General features: G+C 39.7%; 1 protein-coding gene across 8 annotated transcripts in view; it reads left to right on the top strand.

The window, feature by feature from the left end:
* The window catches only part of cpeb3 (cytoplasmic polyadenylation element binding protein 3), a 59,586-nt gene that overhangs the window by 3,456 nt on the left and 33,849 nt on the right, over nucleotides 1-22,281 (top strand). For 2 of the 8 annotated variants that reach the window (XM_053621697.1, XM_053621699.1), the window contains 2 exons: nucleotides 1,393-2,243; nucleotides 10,836-10,989. In XM_053621697.1, coding sequence (XP_053477672.1) covers nucleotides 1,393-2,243; nucleotides 10,836-10,989 — 1,005 coding nt within the window. Of the gene's footprint in view, nucleotides 1-1,042; nucleotides 1,095-1,114; nucleotides 2,244-10,835; nucleotides 10,990-22,281 lie in introns of those variants that run through there. The other 6 variants (XM_053621696.1, XM_053621695.1, XM_053621694.1 and 3 more) reach the window with 4 other exon arrangements.

Here is a 22,281-nt window from a genome sequence, read left to right as displayed (position 1 = left end):
ACCCTTCATTATTTTCCCCAGGGGGAAAAAGGTACTAAACTGTACATGTCCTTCTCACAGATGTGGTATCCACAAGAGTACACCTTTTGTACATTTAGTATGTATGTTTTACCTAGAAAGTGGTGCATTATGTAAAAGGTTACAGTCCAGTTAAGTAAAGGATTCTTTAACCATGTTTCCAAGTGAAAGATGCATATTAATTATACAGTTTAGTAGTTCCTGAGAGTGTATATTTGATCAGTATTAAAACAACACTAGCTGTTATACAGTATAGCCTATTAAACGAGATGTATTGGCCAGTGTCGTGTCTGGTTGAAACTCAGATTTTGCAATAAACAAGCATAGAGGGCACCTCAGCTGCAGATCTCTACGTTGAAACCAAACATAATTAAGTCATCTCTTCCTTTTGAAATACAGGGTGTCTGAAATGTCAGGAAGCTAAGCTATGGGAGTATGTTGAGCAAAATCCACAAAAACAAGCAAAGACATGATACAGCGGCTGAGAAAATGCATAGAGCGTAAGAGTGAACGTGTTGTAAATAATAAATATGAAATTATGTATATGTAGTTTTACTCTCATTGGTTCCTGTCTTTACAGACACCCCATTGAATGACTAGTAATTTGTGGATGTTTTAAGTTATATAACCATAATGTTGTTTGGGTTTTTTTTTTCTGTAGCAAAAACACTATCCAGGGAAATTGTTAAATACTTGAAATGATTTATTAAGATCATGTATGAAGCTTTGTTTATTATAAAGTCATATTAAGAGTGCCCATGCTTAAATGTTATAATAAAGCTACAAGCTATGTAGGTTACCAAAAACAATACTACCAGAGCCTATAAAAATACTGTATATTAGGATAAGATAATGTTATATTTTTAATAAAAAGCCGGTGTCTTAAACAAGAGCCCAACATTGCGCGCGCGTCTCCTTTAACCTTGCTGAAGGACGCGACTATATTTATTGACGTATGCAAATTTCGAAGAGGGGGCGGAGTCACGGGCAAAAAAACAGGAACAAGAATCACTTTCACATTGCAGTCTGGAGTTCCGGTGAGAGGGGCAAAAAAAGAGACGTGGCGAAAAATATCGGTGAATATCGGTGCCTTCAAAGCTCTGTTCTCGTTTGTTCACATTTGGAGCAGATACCTGTGTGTGTGCGTGTGTGTTGAGGCGGGTTAAAGGATATACAGTTTGCGCAGTGACGCCGCCAGTTTGTGCTAGATGGGTGATTACGGGTTCGCCTTACAGTCGGCTCTCCTCAGCAGTAGCGGCAGCTATAACAGTCTCCCTCTCGGGTCGTTTTCATCGCCCAAGCACCGTAGCAGTCCGACAAATGTGGTGTACGATATCCTCAATAATAACTCCTCTCTGTTTCTCCCTCTTGCAGCTCAGCAAACCATGCAGGATGATTTACTGATGGACAAAAGCAAAGCTCAGCCTCACCACCAGCACCAGCAGCAGCAGCAAGACCCAGCCAACGTCGAGCCTCCTTCCACACCGACTCCCTCACCGTCCGAGCCGGCGATCTCTGAGGACAGCAGCCCGTTGAGCGGGAGCAGCCAAGCGCCTTCGGTCCAAAGCAGCAAAGAGAAAGTAGCAATGGAGTCACCGATCCTGCCGGGTCTGGGCTTCCCGGAGACCGGTGGCAACTCCTTGTCTCCGTCGTTCGCCAGCACTTGGTCATCTGGAACGGCGAACGCAGTGGACGATAGTTTTTTCCAAGGAATCCCCTCGGTGAACGGCACCATGCTTTTCCAGAACTTCCCTCACCACGTCAACCCGGTTTTCGGAGGCGGATTTTCGCCGCAGATCGGCTTGGCACAGTCACAACAGCAGCAAGTACAACAGCAGCAGCAGCAGCAGAGGAGATCTCCGGTCAGCCCCAACCAGGCTGTTTTTCCTCAGCGGAACGCATACAGCCACCAGGCCGTGGTGAACAGCAAGGCCTCGCCGTCTTCGTCCTCCTCGTCGTCGGCGTGGAGCGCTCAGCAGAGCGCCGTGTGGAGCTCCGGCTCCAACCCCTGGAGCGGGCTGCCGGCCGGCCGGGACCCGCGGAGAGCCGTCGGTGTAGGAGTCGGCCTGCCTTCGGCTCTTAACCCCATCTCTCCGATGAAGAAACCCTACCCGACTAATGTCATCGCCCCACCGAAGTTCCCCAGAGCCGCCCCGCTTACCCCAAAACCCTGGCTGGAGGACAACGCCTTCAGAACGGACAACGGCAACCTGCTACCTTTTCAGGTGAGGGACTTTATCATTGCTAGTACCCACCGTGTTTCTCTCTCTGTTTTCTAGCCTACGTCTGTTCGCCCGTGTGTGCTTAGGCTGGTCGATTGATTTGTAAGCCAGCTAATGTCTTATACCGGACAGGACATTTTTACTACAGAACGTAGTATTCAGGTCGGGGTTTATAATAAGCTGACACACAGTTTATTCTCAACTTCATCCTGATGGTTCAGGGTTGGCAGCGCTTAGATAATGACGTTTCTTTATTAGTTTGTGCGTGTAATATGTGATCAGTGCTATCGTGATGATGAGGAAATGAGTGTTCTATACAGTATGACCTTCAGAGTGATGTCTAAATCGACGGCACGGCTAACGACTGGCTAACCTTTACACGAAGGTCAAATAACACACTCCTGTCTGTCTGTCTGTCTGTCTCTCTCTCTCTCACACGCCACTGCGTCTCACTGAAGGCCTGACGCTTTCATCACGACCTGAATTCCTCCCAGCTCCAGCTCTCCTACATATTTACATATTACATATTTTTCAACATGAATTTGAATGGACGTCACACTGGCAAATCGTTTTCACAAATGCCGTCGTCTAGCCTCCTTTTAACCCCTTTACACCCTTCATAACTTATTATAGATCTGTGAAAATAAAAAAAAAGCTTTATTGATGTAAAACCAGCAGGGTGAGTGTAAATGGTTAATTTCCATCAGCCCGTTCTGCCAGCTCACTCAGGGGCGTTTAAAGGTACCAACACGCGAATTTGATTGGTGGATTATAAATAGGGCGGGGCATACAGTCCCTGCCCTCCTGGTTATATCAGAGCTGTCATGAATGGAAACATTGGACCTCAGTGATCTGCTTGGCCCTGTTATTCTATAATAAAGTTACATATGGATAAATCCATTTCTAGTCTGTGGCTTGTTCAACAACAACAAAAAAAGTTTTTCTCTTTCAGACTGAAAACAACTTTTCAGTTGTGTAGTTAAATAATACAAATAGCATTTCAGTGGTTATACTGTGTACTGGAACGTACACAGTATAGCCCCCAATCCCCCCCCCCCCCACCCGGAGTCTGTATATGAAGACTTGTAGACCCTTTTTTCGTTGTTTCGGACCCCCATTTAAACCTCCATGTTATATGTTGGTGCTGTATTGTGTATTTCTCCCATATATGGATTAGCCCCAGTGTAGCTGCTCTTTTACACCAGTGGAAAAGGTCAGCACTGCGGCAGAGAGAAAACTGATGAGTCATGTAGGTAGTTATCCACCAAGCGACAGGTTCTGCCTTGTGTCTTCAGTGATGACTTGTATGATTTGTGCCTTCTCACAAACACTGTGGTGCAGGGTTTGGTTGTTTTGGGCAGAACTGCTATCATTTGAACACAGTCATGGTTTGAAAGCAAAAATATTTAAGTTGCACTTCTCAGGAAAAGATGCACCTGATAAAGACAAGCAGTGTCTTTTCTTGTCTCATCGTGCTGTGAGATCATCTTGTGTGTACGGTGAAAGGGCAGCTTGTGTTGGATGAAACAGTAGCACTTACACTAGGACAGAGCTCTTAGCAAGATTCCATCTTGGCGCATCGGGCAACGCCTGGGTGTGCGCAGCATTCAACCATAACCAAAACGCAGAAGTGCCTTTTAATACTAATGAACATTAGAATGTTTATTTCCTCACTCTAAAATCATTTATTGTTCTACTATGTCCGCTTTCTAAAGATGATTCACATTGAATTACACCTGAATTCAGAACTGATTAACTCCTCTTGGGTGGCTGATTCTGATTAGAGAAATATAGATTTGTGTCAAAATTGTCAGCAAGGTTGCGAAAAATTCACACTGTCTATTTAAAATATACTTTTTCAGTATGTGATTCAGGGAGTGTTACATATGAGCTCACTTAGTAATGGCACGGTGTATAGAAAACCTCCTTCCATATATGGACATGTATATTTCTAGGTCTTGTCATTTTTAATCACACATAGAGATGTTCTTAGCTCAATTTAGTAGTTTCCTAAAACCATATTAAACAGTTTATTTGACTTTGGCTGTTTCTAATGGAAAATGACTTTAATAGGAGCAGTGAATTCATATCATGCTTTGGTAATGTATTAGACCTGGAGCATACTACACTTTCTTTCCCTGAAGGTGCTATCTTAAAGTGCACCTATTATGGTTTTTCAGATATTATCTTTCATGTAGTGTATTATAGAACTGTTTGTGAATGTAAAAATGTCTGCAAAGTTTCAAAAATCATAGTGCACGACAAACAGAGTTATTGACTCCCAAAACAAGGAAGCGATTCTGAACAGCTGAAACGAGTCGCTAGTAATTCCAAACTTACTTCCTGTACTAACCTACTTAGGTTTGTAACAAAAAGCCCCGCCTCTGGTATTTATTGGCTGCTCGCGAAAAGACAGAGCTGAAACTCGTTATGGTAGTCGGTGTTTCCTTTTCGATCACAACAGACTGGGACATCTGACCAATCAGAGCAGAGTATGCTCTCTGAAAGGAGGAGTTTAGAATGAATCTTTTAGAACGGATCATTTGAGTGGTTTTTTGACACAGGCGGGAAAAAGGTAATGCTGCAGTTTAAATTATGAGCACATTAAAGTGTTTTTTGACCTTGGATGAATGTAAATCTATTGTATGAGACCTTTAAAACAAAATTAGGCACGTTTCAAAACCAGAATAGGCGCGCTTTAATGTGAACAGGTCTAGTCTCCTGTTTAAACAGAATGGGTATTCTTTGATTGAACTCTTAAAACAATTATTATTAGTGAACCTCATATCTTCTCTATTTGAGTCCGAGGCAATAGTAAACTGTTTATAGCAGTAGACATGGCAAAACAGACGAAGTAGACTAATAGTAACACAATGTCAAAGGGAATGGTCTGATGGTGTGACGAAATGAGGCAAAAAAAGGAGGAGGGGGGGATGGACAGCCGGAGAGCAATTGGAATCACAAACCAGCTACTGGGGCAGGTCCCCCAACAGACCACCACCAAGCCTTATGGATGTCATTTTCGTGGAACTGTGTCCTCCACCAACTACCTGAATTAGCACGTGAAACGATATTTCCACGTAAACGCATAACAGTACGGCTTTGCAGATCTGTAGTCACATAATATTACAACTAGCTGCCTTGTTTGAGCCAATAAAGAACCTTCAGATTTGTAAACAGGAAGTGTTTATACCTTACACAGTCATCGTTTACACTTAGCACATTACTGAATAGTATTATTGGTTTTGTCTGCTGACATGGAGATTCATTATCGTTGACTTCAAGTCCTCATGAAATCAAAATGGAAGTTTTGTGGCTTTTAGTATAAATTTGCCAGCCTTAAAGTTATCTATAAGCTAGTGTGCTCCAAAACAATGACACGATTCACATGCAGAAGATATACGCATGCAAAATTTACAATCTCTCTCTACCACCAATACGGATCAACAGTTTTAAAGACATCATTCTGCACTTCAGCTTTTCATCAGATTTTCTAGCCAATCAAATGCTCTCTAGATTCTGAATTGTTCCGCCCCCCGACATTATAAAAATCACCTTGCTGAAGTTGCCACTTTTGAGTGAGCAAAATCATATCAGCAAGCATGGGTCCTAAATGTGTCTTTGGCTGTTCGAACATGTGTGTTTTAATCAGTTTTCCACGTGTAATATCCTCCACAAATGAATCCAACGCATCGTTATTGCTCGGGCTCGCGTCCATGTAACTGTCAAGTCCGGTTTAGCCCGTGCTTTGAGGTAAGCTAAACGCTACTGGCTATTTAAAAAGGGGAGGAGTCACTCTATATCCTGCCCCTGACTTCCTGTTTCAGTGGAAATGACATCAATACATCGAATAACACTTCACAGAGACTTTCAGGAGTATAATCAGATTGCTTCTTCCTTATAGTTTAATCAGTATTCTTGGTAGGCAAGGCAGTTTGTCACTGTTTCGTGGTGTAACGCACAGCCAGTTACTGCTATCAAACGACAATCACAGATAACAGTTGCAGTTTACAACAGGTTTTCATTTTTTCTTTGAATAGTATAACTTGCTGTAATATCGTGAAACAGTTATGTAAGGAATAAAACATGATTGGGTGCGCTGTTACAGGAAAGTAGCCAGCGATGGGGTGACACAAAGCCCATTGGTTATTTGATTATTAGTTGGTTATTCCAGTGAAGAACATCCCGAAATGTTTTATTTACTGTCTTTCCACAGCAGTTTGCCAACAGTTTGAATTTTGTATTAATTAAAAGGCTCACACGTGATACTGTTGATCAGTTTATAGTTGCGTGTAATGTTGCGGAATGTACCTGAAACAAGTCCTGTTATCACTTACTTTACAACAGCTATAAACGTATTACCTGAAATATACTGACTGTTACAAAGCTCTGACATCAGATACGTTGTCATAGCAGAGATGATATGTTTTTCTGTGTTAAATAAGAGCAGTTTTTATATCTGTTTATTAGTCTTTATAGGTTATGTGCTGATTGTACACCATACAAGTAGTCACGTTAATTTCTGAGAAAGTATGTATTAATAAAACCTGAAAATTAATCACCACTTTCTGTACAATCCGATTCGAAAATTCAACGGCACTGTGGTGTAAGAGAGTAACGTTCAGTCCGTAAAGGATTCCGCAGAGGGTTTTTGTGATTGTTGCGAGCAAAAATCCTTGCTTTTGCGGCGGCTTTTTTCAAAATTTGTGATGCAACTTGCTGTTTTTTTGTGCTTTTTTTTTTTTTTTGTTTCCGGAAAACTACTCGAATTGGCGAAATTGCAATCGCGTTAAATAGTTTTGCACGGCTTTGGCACTGATGTTTGTAGGTAAATGAGACGTTTTAGCTGTACTCATGTTTAACGCACGTGAATCGAAGAGGGCTTTGGCTGAATGCGCGTTTTGACGACGTCACATGATGCACCTTGGCCCAAATCTACGGAAAATCAGCGGTCAGATTTTAATTAATTTTTTTATTTAGTCTATTGCAAGCTCCTCCGAATATTCGGATAATTTCTGCGATCACAAAATCCTAGAGGGGCTGAATATTCCATGACTGAATTTACGAAACGCTGATTGAGACTGCTTTGCTTTCACAGCAGCTTTAATTGAAATTGTGGGAAATACCGTTGTTTGAGCATCAGTTGCGACCCCCAGTCACACGCTCAGCTTACCATATTCTGGAATTTTGTATTCGGGTGCGTGTCTGAACTTCTGCAGTCAAACCAGGCAGGATGGCTATGTAAATGTGCTGGAACTCCCAGCAGCACGTCTCTGTTTTGAGATGCAAATTCTCAAGGGGTGTGAATACCTTGTTATTAAAAGACATATGAATTTAAGCTACCTTTCATGTTTGTTTTTTTTTTTCCTTCCCCCCCACCCCTTATAGTCTGAAATTGTCACTGAGGTGTCAGATTGACATGAGTCATGTATGATTTTACTGCTTATGTGAGAGTTAAGATAATTGGAAAGCCTTCTTTGAGATCGACCTGAAAATATTGAAGGAAATGCTAGTCATTACAGGCCAAGAGAACATGTTCAGTTTATAATTAGGGTTTCCTGACACTGTGGCAGTGTGCAGCATGTGTTTGCAGGATGTGTGTGTGTGTGTGTGTGTGTGTGTGTGTGTGTGTGTGTGTGTGTGTGTGTGTGTGTGTGTGTTGTAGCGCCTGACTGAAGTGAGAAGCTCAGCGTTTTGAACACTCATGGTTAGTACAAAGTGGGCAGATTCCTATCTAGGCTCAGAGAGGGGAAATAACACTTTTTGAATGGCTCTGTCAGTTACATGACAATAGCTGTGGTGGTGAGCAAACTGGGTTGTTGGGCAGGGGAGGCTTCGGCCAACTGTTTCTCTCCCTCACACACATACACACACTTTCTTTCCAGCCTTGTACCCAGGCTTGTTCTCGGTCATCCATCCATGCGCTACAATTTCAGATTTGGATCTTCTTTCACTCCAGGTTAAGATTTAGCTCATGAGTTGGATGACCGTTCCGGATGAACTGATCCAACACAGAGTATCAATATTCAGCGTGGTCATTTCAGGCAACATTACTATTAGAATTTTTCAAGGCGTTATTTGAATAATATTCAAATATTTGAAACTGCTGTCCACATGCACATGAAAAATGACATGTATGCAACCAAACCATTATCAGCTGTAGTTTGTGGGTTTATAGTATATGTCAAACTTTCAGCAGCTAGTGCTATTACATTCCACATATAAACTTAATTTACAGCACGCTTAAATAGCCGTATTTATACCGTAATGCTATACACTTTGTTTTACTCTATACAGATGATGAGTGACAGAATCGCTTCTTGCTGGCCAAGCCACGATTCTTGTATAGAGAGAGATATCTACTTATTTATCTTTTACTTTAGTCCCACACTGGCAGCTTGCATTTTGTCACTTTATTCTCCTTTCTTATCCATATTGGTGCTTTGGCAATATTTCATGTAGTCATGCCAATAAAGTACTTTGAAATTGAAATCGAGAGAGAGAGAGAAAGAGAGAGGGTGAGTGGTCATGCTTTGGATTGTATGATTTGCAGCTGTAATTAAAGGGATAGTGCACCCGAAAAGACAAATTCCGTCATTGCTCACTCCCCCTCGTGTCGTTCCAAACCCATAAGCCTTTCGTTTATCTTCGGAACACAAACGAAGACATTTTTAATGAAACCTGGGAGATTTCTGTCCCTCCATTTACAGTCCAGTAACCAAAACTTTCAAGCGCCAAAATGTTCATAAAGGCATCGTAAAAGTAATCCATGTGACTCCAGGGGTTTAATCCTAATTTTATGGATTACTTTTACGATGCCTTTATGAACATTTTGGCGCTTGAAAGTTTTGGTTACTGGACTGTAAATGGAGGGACAGAAATCTCCCAGGTTTCATTAAAAATGTCTTCGTTTGTGTTCCGAAGATAAACGAAAGGCTTATGGGTTTGGAACGACACGAGGGGGAGTGAGCAATGACGGAATTTGTCTTTTCGGGTGCACTATCCCTTTAAATTTTAATCAAACCCAAATTTGACCCTGATTGCTGCTTACCTTTCAAAGCACATCTACTGAAACTAACACTGTATGAGCTGAGGCAAGGCACGGAGAGGGGAAAAAACGTCTGTTTTCATTTCAGAGCACTACTGCAAATTAAAATGGAAAATACCACACAGTGACATTTTAGCTGTGAAACAGCCATGAAACACTGCCAGGAGTCGGCATATCTCAATTTATTTTGTCCTAAATTGAGTTGTTTTTGCAGAATTGTGTCAGGAAAAGTCAGTTCTTGTTGAGTGATTTTAATATTACCACAGCACTGTTGAATTCTCGATTCTTATTGGTCCGAAGGAAAAAGGAAAAAAAAAAAAAAGTTTGTATATAATAGATTTGATGAATATCGATCTATCATCATTAATATAAACCATTAATGTATTTTGTTTATCACCGTTGAAGACCTCTAGAAAACTCTAGAAATCCTTATTTCTTATTTCATGCTAACATGAAATGCTAACAATGACTTGCAGGTAGCTTGTTGGAGGAGACACAAGCCCTGAGGGGAAACTGCCCTGAATATGTCTGACAAGCAGTTTATTCTTGTTTCTCCAGTACTCTATGTCCATGGATTTCTCCTAAAAGAAAAAGCATTATGTTTGCATAATTTTTGTGTCTTTCTCCCCCGTTCACTGGAGCTGCATTGATAATGTTGCTAACATGTAAAGAAAGCTAGTTTAGCACTGCGTAATCTGTATGCTAAAATGCTTACACGCTTGCCTCAAACGCTGACCAACTAGCTTATGTGATGATTTCATACACAATTACCTATACAATGGGGGGAAAAAACCCCTAAAAACTGTCGCAGCCATCTTGAAGCCAGGATTTCTTTCTCAGCATGTAGTTTTCTAGCAATGTGTGCTAACATCAGACACAAGTAGGAGGTTGAATTATTCATTAGAAGAGACTCGGATAAGTAATATAGTTCAAATTTGAGATGTATATTAAATTTTTAATGTAAAAATGGACTTATGAATCATGTACAAATGGTAGCCTGTTACTGAGCCAGACTGTGAGGTGGTCTCCTGAGGTGAGGAGGTGAAGTAGGTCATAGGTTCAGTGCAAAATTAACGAAGCAAACTTCTAAAACAAAACCTGTCTTGGCTGATTTAACTACATTTGTCTATCGCTTTACCCGTCCATTTGGCTATGATGTGGGTTGGGTGTCTAGTCTTTGGCATCAATACTGGGATGATTATTTGCTTAGACATGTCATGACCAAGCACAAATGTCACATGTTTCCTTAAACAGCTTAAATGTCAGCACTATTGCCAGATATGACAGATGAGTGCTAGTTTTTGGTCTCATGCCCTCAGAGACAATTGATTTACATTGCTCTTAACTCACTTCCCTTCATATTCCCTCTTGTAAATGCATATGATTCCTTCAGATCTGGTCTTGTGATGACTGACAACTACTGATGTATTTGAGAACGAATAAGACCACTTGATTGACAGCAGTGAATCTAAAAATCACTAAAAATTAGCGCTAAACTGTTGCTTTTACTTTGTGAGGTCTAACCGTCTCCCCTTTCTGTCTTTCAGGACCGGAATCGGCCCTTTGATCCATTTAACTTGCAAACTTTGGAGAATTCCTTAATGGATATGATAAGGACTGACCACGACAAAGGTAAACACCACCCTGTCGGGGGCCCACCAATGACTATCGCTGATATTGTGTGGAGGAATCATTTTGCAGGTTAGGAATATTCACACATCCATGCTTATTTTGCTTCTTTTTCAAAGCTTCAGGCAGATCATCTCAGATTGACATGGTTTTGTTTCGCATTATATGATATAACTTTATTTTGTAAATTAACCATGACCTTACCTGCAAAATCAGCTGTATGTAGAAATATTTCTATATGTTCTGCTTGTATGTGTGTCCATCTGTCACAATTGGTTGCCTGTCGTTTTGTTAATTTCATCCGGTTTTAAAATGACGCCTTTTTGTTTTCTCAAATCACAAAATCTCTGACTGTATTAATTGATGTGAGCCGATTATCGGTCTCATGACTTACGGATTGACAAATGCAGACTGAGGTAATAAAGTCTGTATGCGTCAGTAGTGCTACAGTTGATGGTTTGATGCATTTGTGTGTCTGTTTTCCCCAGGCTGAGACTGGGAGACCTGGAATTCAGTGCAGCTTATATGGGAAAATATTAGTGCAAAAGTTGTACCCCTTATCTAAGGAATAAAACACTTGGGAATGTTCTTTTATAGGAAATAATCGATGACAGGTTGGTATGAGTCAGCCCGAACATGAATGATCGAAAATTTTTCTGAACACTATAACTGCTTTGAACAAGAGAATAAAACAAGTATTAATTTAGGTTGTAATAACGTGTACTATTTTACATGTAAAACATTCGCATATGAATGATGTAAATTGGGATGAAGGGCGCGTCTCGTTATCCATGACGTTGTTAAATCTCCGGCTCTCAGCCCCTCACTGAACAGAGCAGACGCAGAGAGAGGTGTGTGTGCAGCGGGAAAGCAAGACCTCGTGCTTGCAGGACAGTACTGGCGATATTTGGAAAGTCGCTAAGGTTTGTCCAAAAAGTCGCTAGATTTTTCGTTAGGCGCTTTTTTAATTTTGCAAAACAGTCGCTAAACAGGTCTGAAAAGTCGCTAAGTTGGCAACACTGGTCTGTACTGACAGCTAGATAAAAGGCAGGTTAAGCTCCGCCTCTCCCCGCAAAAAGAAAATACAGACGGAGAGGGAACGTGGGGTTTTTCATTTATGCACATTCTATTTGAAAAGTAATAAAATACACAGAGTACCCAATTGATGCCCTGTCTGTGTTTTCTATTTATTTTATTTATTTATTTAAAAAAAAAAAAATTGTGAAAACAATTTGCGCCCCCCCTTCCTACCTCTCCACCCCCCTGGTTGAGAACCACTGGTTTAAGCAATATCCCACAAGCAAGAGTGCAGTTATACTGAATATCGGCACGGCTGTGATTCGGCGTAGACACGAAGCAACAAACTGCGCCAATATTCAGTATAACAGTATAACAGTATGGTGTATAAAATTGATATTGCTTTTATACACCAGTTCTATAAACAAGAAGTGACATTTCAGACACATATGGCCAAATGTTTTGTTTAGTTTTACTCTGCTAGTGGAAATAGATCCCGAAGAAGCCACACTCACTGTATAGCCCGTCGACTAGCTAGTTAGCTAGCTCACAATAATATATACATTCCCATTAAAGGTGCTTCCAGTGAAATTGGCTTCCCTTCTGCCTTTTCATCTTCATCTGACCAGCCTTCATATTTTAAGTCAATGAAAAACGTACCGTTTGTTATATCCGCTGATGATCTCGCTCACGCTACTGTAGTGACGGTTTCGAACTAGGAAGTGGAATTTTATGCGGCGAACAAAGACGAGCAGAGACACACACGGTGAAGTGTCCCAGTTCAGTTATACTAAATGGAAGCACTCTTGGGACGCTGCTAACTGTTGTATAATTTCCAATAACAGCACGTTCTGAAGTGTTTTATTCCTCTTACGCCACAGCAATTTATCAAAGGTCAACTTTTTTTATTATTATTAATGAAAGAAGAGTGCTTTTTTCCATTTATAGTTGCGTTTAATGTTGTGGAACATCAAGTTAGTTACTTTTGGTCCCACAACAGCCTTCCTTTTTCTTAGTAAGAGGAATAAGACAAACAAAAACCCCACGACGCATTTTGTCATATTAAGGAGAACCACAGATAGTCTTCTGTCCTGAAGATTCACCCGTTATGGAAAATTTGATGACTGTAAATAAATGTTAAATAAAAGTTTAATCATACAGAAAACAAATATACGTTTCATAAACCCATCATCTGAATTATAGCAGGTACCCATGTCCGAACTGTGCTGTTCTAGAAAATTCATTAACACCAGAACTGTAGAGTAAACACTGATATTATACAGTCCCAGCAGTTGAAGCTTCCAGAATAACTCGGAAGTATGATCTGAAGTGCGCCTGTGAATTAGCACTGGTTGAGAGAGAAGACTTTTTAGTCTGCTTTTCATGCAAATAAAAGGCAAAACTGTTGAGTGTGAAGCCAAAATCTTGAGCAAGCTGCTTTCACACGTTTGAAGAGCACTGTGTGAAACAACATGGGCATTCATGAGCCTCGTGATGTGCTTATTGCTGCTCCCTTGGCTCACTGAGCGCTCTTGATGAAGTAGATTTTTAAGCAAAATGTTTGTCAAGAAAATGTTTGTCCTCAAGAACTCGCTGTTCGGCTGCAAGTCACGTCACCCCTGTTGGGTTTTGACCTGGCAATGGTGTATGCCGTGTGTGTGTATACAGCGAGTTAACAGATTCTTAGTTCCTAGATCAGCATATCAAATAAACATGGAACTTAGCACGTATATAGAGTGGGGTCCAAATGTCTGAGACCGCATTGAAAATCTGGGTTTTTTTCCATTTATAATTGGAAATAAACAAAAGGTTTTAGAATTTTGTACAAAAGGTCTGATTTTCCTCACGCCTTATCTCTTCTATTGAAGCATGTGTTCAGGCAACACTCCAATGGATTCGATCTAAAAGGGATCATTAGGTTTTGCACACACTTGCGGAGTCCATGCCAGCTTGAGTTCACACTATCATTAAAGTGAAAAGGAGACGTACCAAACACTAAGAAACTCTCGTAAATATTTCAAAGATTTTACTTTTCACTTAAGTTATCAATATTTATAATTTGTAATGAAAATTGTTGTATGAAATCACACCTGTGATGGATTTGAAACGTGCCTAATTTTGTTTGAGGTCTCATACAATAGGTTTACATTCATCGAAGGTCAAAATACACTTTAATGTGCTCATAATTTAAACTGCAGCATTACCTTTTTCCCACCAGTGTCACAAATGACTCGTTAAATGATTCGTTCTAAAGGATTCATTCTAAAAACCTCCTTTCAGAGAGCATACTCTGCTTTGATTGGTCAGATGTCCCAGTCTGTTGTGATCGAAAAGGAAATGCCCACTACCATAACGAGTATCAGCTCGGTCTGTTTGTGAGCAGCCAATGAAGACCAGAGGTGGGGTTTCTGTTACAAACCTATGTAGGTTAGTACAGGAAGTAAGTCTGGAATTACTAACGAATCGTTTCAGCTGTTCAGAATCGGTTGTTTCTTTTGGGAGTCAATAACTCCGTTTGTCGTATGCTTTGATTTTTGAAACTTTGCAGACTGTTTACATTCACAAACAGCTTTATAACACACTACATGAAAGATAATATCTGAAAAACCATAATAGATGCACATTAAATTAAGAAAGAATGCAAGATAGAAGCATTTTCAGTAATGCTCTTAGACTTTTGGACCCCACTGTACATGCTGTGTGGGGCATTTTACTAGCAGTGTTTGGTTCCACTTGTCCTCTTATAGTGAAGAATCATTGCAAATCAATACAAAGTTCTTCTGACTGATCACTTTTATCCTGTGATGAAGCATTTCTGATGGGAGTGGTCTTTTCAGGATGCTAATTCCTACATCCACAGGGCACTTGAGGATGACGGTGAGAGTCACCAGATCTCAGACCAGTTGAACACCTATCATTTTGGAGTGACGTGTTAGACAGCGCTGTCCACCACCATCAAAACACCAATCGAGGGACTATCTTTTGGATGAGTGGTGTTTATTTTCCAGTGCAGTTCCAGAAACTAGTAAACACTATGCCAAGGTGTACTGAAGCTGTTCTGGTGGCTTGTGGTGGCCTGTCTCCTTACCTCATGTTGGTTTATCCACAGAGGCAGTCAGTGCACTTTTGAGCTTTTGTTTCTGTTTTCTGGAGCTGTTTTTCCAGTCCTTCGACTGGTTTTTGTGACTGGTTTTACTGTTTATCTTGGGAGGAGGGAGATTGACTGAGATTCTGAAGTTGGAAAATCAACTAAGCTGGAGGTGCCATAAGCAACGACAGCATTGTAGTGGCATCTGAGATTCTGTAGGAGGACAACTATAGCTTTTAATATTCAGCTTACTAAGAGCTATTCATTGATTCTGGTTGCAAAAGAGAGAAGTGTTGAACTAATTCTCTTGATCTTTCCACCAGTTCAAACAAGGTAATTCACTAGAAATTGTGTCAGAGATGAACAAAGTTTGCATTGTAACACTGCAAGTGCAATCAAGACTGTTTGATTGCTGCAAGATAGTCCTACGTATCTAAGTGTTACAATTGTTTTAGCTTCAAGGGCATGAATTAGACAGCCAGTTGAGTTTGTATGCGAGATATGCTCATCTTGGCTCTAACATATTTGTCCAATTTCCAAAATATCAGCAGAAACCAGGTATAAAAGCCTAAAGGATGTCCGATTTGTTGCGTCCATATGCAGATGCCTCAGTATAATTCTTTACTTCTTTACCAGACAGGGTCTTTAATATCTCTCAGGCTGCCCATAGCAGTCACTTTCTTTATTCCTATCTAGGGCTGCAACTAACGATTACTTTTCATAATTGATTAGTTGGCTAATTATTTCTTCGGTTAATCGGATGGGAGGGGTGCAAACTTTCAGTACCATTTTTTTTTTTCCCCGTTTATTTAAAATAAAATCCACAAACTGAGTGTTATAAATATAAACTTCAGACTAAAACTTTACATAACTGTTTGTCCAATTATATAAGACTGAAAAGAACACAATACACACACAGACACACACCAGAATATATATTATTCATTACGGACTGTAGTTTAATTCAGCGCTTTTTGTGCATCCTTAAAAATAATACATAAACCCTTATATATAATATTAACTAATATATAAGTTTATATTATATAATAGTATTTAAGTAATTCCTTTTTATAAAAGGTAACGTTGACAAACCTTAAACTGAAGAAAGTTACTGTCGGTGACTCTGGGTGTTGGGCTAAAGCTAGCGGCGTCACGTTACGTGCGTATGACTTCATTCACCGTTGACTAGGAAGCGGCTTATGCTTCCATCCATCCATCTTCTATACCGCTTATCCTCTTCAGGGTCACGGGGGAACCTGGAGCCTATCCCAGGGAGCATGGGGCACAAGGCGGGGTACACCCTGGACAGGGTGCCAATGCTTATACTTCCTGTTAGTAAAAAAAAACGCTAGTGTGCATAGTGTAAGTGTATAGTACCTCATTTGGGACACAACTTTAGTATTTACTCTCCGCTGCGTGTTTTCTGAACAGAAGTAACATATTGAGTAAATCTCCCCCATGCTGCGCTCAGACCAACTAATCGATAATGAGCTTTGTTGACAATGATTTTCATAATCGATTATTATCGATTTTATCGATTAGTTTTTGCAGCTCTATTCCTATCACTGTTATTGCCCTGAATGCTCCTACATGGATACCCTAAACATTAGCACTCCCCACAAAACAGATTATGCCCAATACTCGTCCTTTCTTCAGTGGATAATCTCACTTGGATATTGTAGACATGTACCTAACAACTGCTTCTGTAGTCCTAAAGACTGATCCGTGCTTTTCCCAGTTCACAATATACTCATACTGAACATCTTTTCAACACACCTGGTACCGTTTTCAGTTTCTCTACATGATCCTGTACTGTGATTTATACTATATCATTTATTAATCCAGCTAACAAGCATGACCCAGAAAAGGACGAGTTCCCTTTTAAGCCTGGTTCCTCTCATGGTTTCTCAGGGACTTTTTCCTTGCTACTGTCGCCTCTGGCTTTCTCGTTAGGGATCTATACCCAGGTTTCTGTAAAGCTGCTTTGGGACAATGTCTATTGTTAAAAGTACTATACAAATAAAATGGAATTGAAATTTCACTCTTCTTTGGCTTTGACGTGTACATTTTAAAAAAAAAAAAAAAAAAAAAAAAATTTTTTTAAAAGTCCACTTGTTTACAGAGTTGTAATTTCCCTGCCACAGAAACTTCTTGGACTTCCCATTACCACCAACTCTCCATGTTTAGCAAGTGTCACTGAATGTATTTGTCACCTACTGATCACTAGTGAACAGGTTGTATTTAGGAAACCAGTGTGAAAGGTTCATGAGAGGCAAAGGTCACGTCTTTTTCGAGTGTGTAATCAAGAGTCATTTCCCCACTGCACTTACGTTTTCGTTTTTTTGGCCGTGATGATGCGTGTATTTGTGTTGGACAGACGTAATACGGAGAAAAAATAAACCGAATTTTTAAACACGCAGCAAAATGTTGACTGAATTTGTTGACCGAATGTCAGCCTGTAGCGTTACAGCAGTGCTCTGGCATCGGCTAAAATTCAAACGCTATTACTGGAGAGATGAATGCTCCACACTACAGTAGTACCCGGCGTAAAATGGAGAGCATTGCAGAGCAGCTGAGATGTGCTGTGCATTCGCTTTCGCCTTCTGGGCTTTATTCTGCAAACCCGAGTTACCTGATTTATGTCTAGTGTTAATATCTGACCACCTGCTCCTGTCTGCTGGAGAGAGAAAAAAAAATCAATGCTCCAGAGACTTCTTTTTAGTTCCAGTGCACATCTCTAACTTATACACCATGACAGTGCTGTTTCCTGCATCACACTTCTGCCAACTATGGCTTTTATTTATATATATATATATATATATATATATATATATATATATATATATATATATATATATATATATATAATGAAATTTATACACACACACACATATATATTTCTTTTCTCCTTTGGGATAAAGGAGAATTTCAGTATTCGCGTACCCTCTCCTCGGTTATTTGAATATCCGTGCACACCCTTAGTCAAGAAGGATCTTTGTGCAGACCAGTGGCTGTTTTTTTTTTTTTTTGGGGGAGGTTTAAAACCATATATAACCTTAGCTTTATGACTGCACTTAAAGGTTTACTACAGACAAATATTAGCCATCTTGCTAGAATTATAATAAATATAATAAACACTTACGATTTTATTCATTTATTTGTAAAATGAAGGACTTATAAGCATGTTTAAAGCTAAAATGAAAAGTCAAATTCTAAACACTTTAAGCTCAAGTTTGCTAGACAGTTTATCATTATATAGATCATTTATCATTAATAAATAAGTCATTTATAAAAATATCATTTTATAAATAAGTCACAAAAATCCTCTGAGAAATGTTGTCAGGTTAGCTCGTTAGCTAGCTGGTCCAAGTTAGAAGTAGAATTACAACTGTTTTATGCCTGCGACTTAAAATGTCTGTCAGACTAGCTCACGTTTTCTAGATGGACAACAGTATCGTGAAGATTAGAAACAATTTATAAATAAGACTCTCTCAGAAATCCTGTCAGGTTAGCTCATGTTAGCTAGTTGCCTAACAAAGTCAAAATCTTAAAATGATCCAAACAAACAAACGAAAAATCCCTTATAAAAAAATTGTCTAAAACCATCACAGTGTGCATAAGGGCCCAGTGAAAGCCTTGAGCAGGATGTCAAATCCAAAACTCGAGGAACCTATATATATATATATATATTAGTGTGTGTGTGTATATATGCACAGTATCTCACAAAAGTGAGTACACCCCTCACATTTTTGTAAATATTTGATTATATCTTTTCATGTGACAACACTGAAGAAATGACACTTTGCTGCAATGTAAAGTAGTGAGTGTACAGCTTGTGTAACAGTGTAAATTTGCTGTCCCCTCAAAATAACTCAACACACAGCCATTAATGTCTAAACCGCTGGCAACAAAAGTGAGTACGCCCCTAAGTGAAAAATCGCATTTATTCCTCGCATTCATTCAGTCATCTTCATTAATTGCTTTATTCTGGTCATGGTTGTAGTGATTTAAATGACTAAGTTGCTAAGTGTTGTGAGCAGGTACAAACAAAAATACAAACTGACTGAGAGGCCGGGATTGTCAAACTTGTCATTCAGTACGTTTACATGGACAACAATAATCCGATATGAACCCGATTAAGACAATACTCTGATTAAGAAACTACCATTTAAACAGAGATTATTGATTACCTTAATCCGATTAAAGTCATACTCGAAGTAAACACAAATGGAATTAAATCATGTGGAGTACTCCTGTTTTAGTCGCGTTATCGACGTGCGTTACAGACATGTAAACACCTTAATCACACTGTTAACGTCATGTAGGAGTTTTGACCGCATTTTGTGACAGGACACGATCACACACAGCAGTGCTCAACCGTTTGATGGCAAACAAGAGAGCACGGCTGCATCCCATACCATGTACTTAGCTGCTATATAGTAGGAGATGGACATGTATTTCGGCTTATAAATAGTAGGTAGGTAAGTACGCGGGTTCGGACGCAGCCCACGACTTCAAGCAGTCGTCTATTTGCACGTACAGCATGACAAATAATTAACTGCACTTGAAACTTTCTTAAAATTAAAAAATGAAACACCCAAAACTGTATACGGTACCATAACGAAGACCAACTGTATGTTGATGCGTGAAATTCTGGAGGGAACGTCGGACGGCGTGGTGCAGTGACGTAATGATGTGGGCTGTTAATCGATTTATGTTCAACAACATGTAAAACAGGAACAAGAAATGAGTATTCTAAAAGCGACTCGTGTAAACACCTTAATCACAATATTGTCTCAGTCAGAATAAGGTCAATAATTAGATTACTGCTGTCCATGTAAACATAGTCATTGAAACATCCTTTTTGTAATACAAAACCCATGTTGTTCTTAAAGCCTGGAGAAAACGGAATGAGTATTTTTAGCTTGTCCAGACCTACAGGCTTTCAGCTGAAGTGCCAAGAAGAGCGAAACCTCTTGTGTCAAGAGGTTTTGGCTGTATGAGGTGGAGGAGGATGGGTTTGTTCTCCCGTCCTCTTGAGATCATGCTCTCATTCGTAAATGCACATTAATCTGATTGAAATGGAATGTGCAGGGCTTTCACGTTCTGAATGGTAGAGTGGGCTGACGATGAGGAGGGAGGGGGGGGGTCGCGCTAAAGAGGAGATTCCTGAACAAACCTAGTCTTTTTTTCTTTTTTTTTCAGCACACTTGTGGCAATAGTCAGTCTCACTGAGGTAAAGTCTCGCTTCCGCAACAAACCGGGACGCACAGTCGAAAGATTCTGCTACCAAACACAAAGATGCCTTGTGCAGAGGCTCATGTGTTTACACGTGCACAGCCTTGTGCTTTCACACACAATGACAACACACTTGCACTTTCACACACTTTCATACAATCTCTCTCTTTCTCACCCATGCCAACCTCTCACATGACCCACCTTCTGGCCCTAGGGCTAAAGAGTTGAACTGGAGCAGTTATTTCTTACTCTGTGCTTGCTTTAGAAAATAAGCTCTGACTTGTTGAGAATTATGAAATTCTGTAGATTCTGAGTAGAGAAGTTTCCTAATTATATTTGTCGACCACAGCAAAAGTGCGACTTACAAGTACATTACCAAAGAAACATTGAGTGGAATTCATGTGACAGTAATACAGGTTCATTAACATACACTTGTCAAACTGACAGCAAGCACGTCCTTACGTTGTAGTTGAGTTTTGCGGCACAGGCTGGTGTTTGGCCTTGGACTGAAGTTGAAAATGCGTGGAACATGAACACGCACCACTGAAAGCCCAATTTCTTCAGGGCAAAGTTGAGAAGCATATCTAGGGCCAAGCTTTCTGAATGATTATTTGTGTCCTCCCTCCCTCACTGTGGTGCTAAATCAGAATAGACAAACTACACTGACAACCAGAAACGATCACGTCCCATGTATGTAATCTGGCAGTTGTCATTTTTCTCAGTTGTGTTGAATGTAGCATTTGGAACTGTACGAGTTTTTGGACTATTCACTGCCATTGCTAATCAACCACATTGCTCATCTCTAGAAGGTTCTCTGAGCCGAGCTGTCAGCGTGCCCTGAAAGAGAAAGCAAAAGACTCTGGGGTGAGTCCAGTGTAAAACAAATCAGCAAATACCAATGTCATGAAATTACTCAAACCAAAAGCTTGTGCTGCACTAAGCACAGCTGTCTAACGCTGCAGGGTGTGTCGTGGTGGAAACGCCATTGGAAGAATAAATCTGCGTTCCTAAAGCTGTTTGACTCGGCTCTAGAAAAGAAGCTTTTGTGAAAGCTGGGCTAGTTTGACATTCAGCTTTGACCGTCATACATGAGTGTTAGGTTCAGTTTGTCCTGACCCTCAGGGAAAGACACTTTTGTGTGTGTGTGTGTGTGTGTGTGTGTGTGTGTGTGTGTGTGTGAGTGAGTGAGTGTGTGTTTTGAAAATGACCCTAAGTAGCACTCTCTACCACCAGCATCAAAACACAAATTGAGGGAATATGTTTTGGAAGAACTTATTTCTTCCAAAACACATTCGTTTTTATAGTTAATTAGAAAATTCAGCAATAATGTTTACACCTAAGGAGTAACACACAACAGTCCATTGTGTTATAGGAAAATAATCCACACCATTTACCACCCCAAAGTGGATCATTTTCCTGTAACAGCATGTCCTGAAGTGTGTTATTGCTCTTATACCACAGCAATTTGCCAGTGATGATTATGTTCATCATTCATTTCTTAAGGAATCACACCTCACCCCTTTTAACCATGTATTTAGAATCACAGGTGTAATTATGTATGTATGTTTGTATACTATATGTAATGATATGGTATATCCATAATTGGGTTAGTTATCACTTATTATAACAGTTAATCCCTCATCAGCCTCTCCTTTTTTTTTTTTTTTTTGGTAAATTACTTGAAATTAATAAGAGAAACAAAACTTGTCATGTTACTGAGAAAGTCCACTGTTGGAAAACTTTCTGAGCATTACATAGTGCAGAATCCTTTCACAAATCTCCTAACAGACAGCGTAATCATATCATGATTTTTTTTTTTTTTTTTAAATAAAAATAATTATAATTTATTATTATTTAAAAATATTTTTTTAATTACAGCATTATTAAAATACATATTTAATGGTCAACATTATTAAAATCTGCAAATATTTAATTTTGTAATCCATTTATTATTATGCTTAGATTATGAGCATATTAATATAAATCTCTTGTTTATGTTCTAGCCAGAACTACTGTCAGAG

This window comes from Ictalurus furcatus, chromosome 3, assembly GCF_023375685.1.
Source record: "Ictalurus furcatus strain D&B chromosome 3, Billie_1.0, whole genome shotgun sequence".
NCBI lineage: Eukaryota > Metazoa > Chordata > Actinopteri > Siluriformes > Ictaluridae > Ictalurus > Ictalurus furcatus.
This window is presented reverse-complemented; position numbering and strand designations above follow the sequence as displayed.